This window comes from Galeopterus variegatus, unplaced genomic scaffold (assembly GCF_000696425.1).
Source record: "Galeopterus variegatus unplaced genomic scaffold, G_variegatus-3.0.2 Scaffold14214, whole genome shotgun sequence".
Taxonomy (NCBI): domain Eukaryota; kingdom Metazoa; phylum Chordata; class Mammalia; order Dermoptera; family Cynocephalidae; genus Galeopterus; species Galeopterus variegatus.
The window spans coordinates 23364-26450 of record NW_007740325.1 but is presented as its reverse complement, the minus strand read 5'-3'; the positions used below and the strand labels follow the sequence as shown (position 1 = coordinate 26450).

The 3087-nt window shown below is 36.3% G+C and overlaps 1 protein-coding gene across 1 annotated transcript in view; it reads left to right on the top strand.

Annotated features, from left to right (window-relative positions):
* Window positions 1-2927: 2927 nt before the first annotated feature.
* The window catches only part of LOC103581901 (chromosome unknown open reading frame, human C12orf56), a gene marked incomplete at its 5' end in the record, with an annotated part of 12740 nt that continues 12580 nt past the window's right edge, over window positions 2928-3087 (top strand). Inside the window, one exon of the mRNA XM_008563618.1 lies at window positions 2928-2962. Coding sequence (XP_008561840.1) covers window positions 2928-2962 — 35 coding nt within the window. The remainder of the gene's footprint in view (window positions 2963-3087) is intronic.

Below are 3087 nucleotides of genomic sequence, written 5' to 3'. Positions count from 1 at the left end.
TGGTAAATATTTTTGGCTTTAATGGCCATATAGTCTCTGTTGCAACTATTCAACTCTGCCACTGTAGCACAAAAGCAGCCATAGACAGCACATAAATGAATGGGCACATCTGTGTTCTACTAAAGCTTTATTTACAAAAACAGATTGTGCGTTGGATTAGACCTGCAAGCCATAGTTTGCTGACCCCTGCTTTACAGCAAACAATAAAATATGCTGTTATTTTCTCTGCATACTACTTTATGCAGTTGGCAGTACTGCCACTCCCCCGATTTCCAAGATAGAGGTTCAAGATTATTTATGATATTTCTGTCTTCTCTCACACTGAAATTGTTGCTACATTTTGTCACCCTTTTTCTCCACCTTTTGGTCACTTCCTTTCTCCATCAAAGTTAAAAAAAAAAATCACCCTTACTAACTTCCATTGTAAAGTGTTGCTTCTAATTGTTTTGTTCTAATTTGGTTTGACCACATCAGCCCTACTATATCAAGTCTCTTTCCTGATATGACTAATTTTTTCCATGTCCTTCAATACATATATTATATTGCCATAGTAGAGTCTGGTTGCGGTGCTAACTTTTTTCAGCCAATTTTATATATGCCTAGGGTCAAGTCATGTTACCCATACTATTAACTAGCACTATAAATGTCTAATATAACTGTATTAGTCTTCTATTGCCATGCAACAAATTACCACAAATTTAGTCGCTTATCATCTCACAGTGTCTTTTTTGTTTTGTTTTGGTGGTGGCTGGCTGGTATGGGGATCCAAACCCTTGACCTCGGTGTTATAACACCTTGCTCTAACCAGCTGAGCCAACCAGCCAGCCCACAGTGTCTTTGGATTAGGAATCTGGGCACAACTTAATTAGATCCTCTTCTCAGGGTCTCTTAAGGCTTCAATCAAGGTGTTGGCCAGGGCTACAGTCTCATCTGAGGCTTCAGGTTCTCTTCCAAGCTCATTTCGGTGGTTGTTGGCAGCACTGATTTCCTTACAGATGTAGAATTTATGATGGCTTATTTCTTGGCAGAATATCTCTGAGCTCAGAAAAGGACTATGCTCTCTTTTATAGGGCTCACCTGGTTAGATCAGGCTCTTCAGGATGATCTCCTTTTGATTGACTCAAAAGTCAACTAATTAAGGGCCTTAATTATATTTTCAGAATCCCTTCACCTTTCCCATACAATATAACATAATCACAAGAGTGATAATCAAACGTATTCAAAGTTCCTGCCCATACTTAAGGGGAAGAGATTAGATGAGGTATGTATACTAGGGAGCTAGGAATCCTGGAAGCCTTGTTAGAATTCTCCCTACTACAGTAACACAGACTGACTTATGAGACTATGAGTTTGCTCTTCCAAGTCTGTATTTTAAAAGACACTGTAATACATTCAAAATTCATACATGGGAAATAATAACAATCTAAACAATGGAAATATTCAATTGTTGGGACTATTTTTAAGACTGTGATGTCAATCCTATAATAAGTCTCTATTTTCAGGATGAAACTGAAACTACCATTTTGATTAAAATTTATTCTATCTATTATTGGCATAGTGGATTTTAAATTAAGTAAGCTAGAAGAAGGGGTGGATTTCAAATGAGCAAATAAAAAAGCATTTATCAGCATTTTCCTCTTTATTATTTTCATAAGTGGAGATTTATTAGTTTAACCCGCTTTGCTGTATTCTTCCTGAAATGTGCCGTGTTCTTATATCCTGGTATTGTTAGGGTTGAATTCATTCTCACAGCGAGTGACCCAGTATTTGAGAGTTTCTTCCATTAGCATTGAATATATGATATTTGAAAAGAAGCTGTGACTGAAAATAAATGACTATAATTAAATATAACAGTGAATAGAATGTCAGTTCAAACAATATCAAGGAAAGTTTCTAAAGGGAGCATTTTGTTGATTGTGGAAGGGTTTTCTAAAAGAAAGATTGGCTATTTTATTTATTTATTTTTATTTTATTTATTTATTTATTTTTATTTTTGTCTTTTTTGTGACTGGTAAGGGGATCGCAACCCTTGGTGTGGTGTCGCCCGCACCACGCTCAGCCAGTGAGCACACTGGCCGTTCCTATATAGGATCCGAACCCGCGGCGGGAGCGTCGCTGTGCTCCCAGCGCCACACTCTCCCAAGTGCGCCACGGGGTCGGCCCTTGGCCATTTTAAATAGCCTGAATAAAACAGTAGTAAATATCCTGTAGGATATATCCTGCTTTTTTTAAAAAAAAATATATTAATTGACATAATTCTTCTTTTCCAGATATGAGAACTAGACTTGTTTTTGAGTTGGAGAAAGGAGAGGAATTGTATTTTTATTAGAATTTTGGTTAACTATGAGCTTCTAATCATGGTAATGATTTAAATGATTGTGAAAGATTAGAAAGCCTCAAGTATTACAAAACAAGCATTATTTATAGTCTCCTTTATTCCATTATGAAAGGAATGCTTATGGTTATAAAGAATTTTTGTACAGTCCTATCTTTAAATTCTTTTACACCCCCTACTCCTCAAATCTACTCTGATGTTGTCTTCAACTAGTAAACTGACTTTTCTAGTGGTCTGCCTTCAGCTCCTTTTCAAACATTCATGAGTTTCACTAGACATATTAAGATATTACTAACCCAGCTCCTCAGGATGCACATTTTGAATTGTGATTTTTTTGTCTTTTTATTTTCGAATAATAGGATATATTATTTAAACGTGTAGTAACATTTAAGTGAGTTATTAATGTAGGTTAATGGACAGTATACTGTACCGGAAAGCAAAGACCCGAGGTTTAACACTAGATATATTAATAGCTAGTGGTGTTCAGTGGAACAGTAAACCCCTGAAATGCTCTGGTAAAAAAGGGTTCTGGAGCAAAAAAACTTGGAATCAACTAAGCATTTTAAGAAATGCTGCATGTTATTCACAATAGCCGAAAAGTGAAAGCAACCTGGGGCCCATCAGCAGGTAAGTGGATAAAGAAAATGTGGCATGTATACACCATGGGATATGATGCAGCCTTTAAAAGGAAGGAAATCTTGATATTTGTGACATGGATGAACCTGGAGGACATTATGCTAAGTGAAATTATC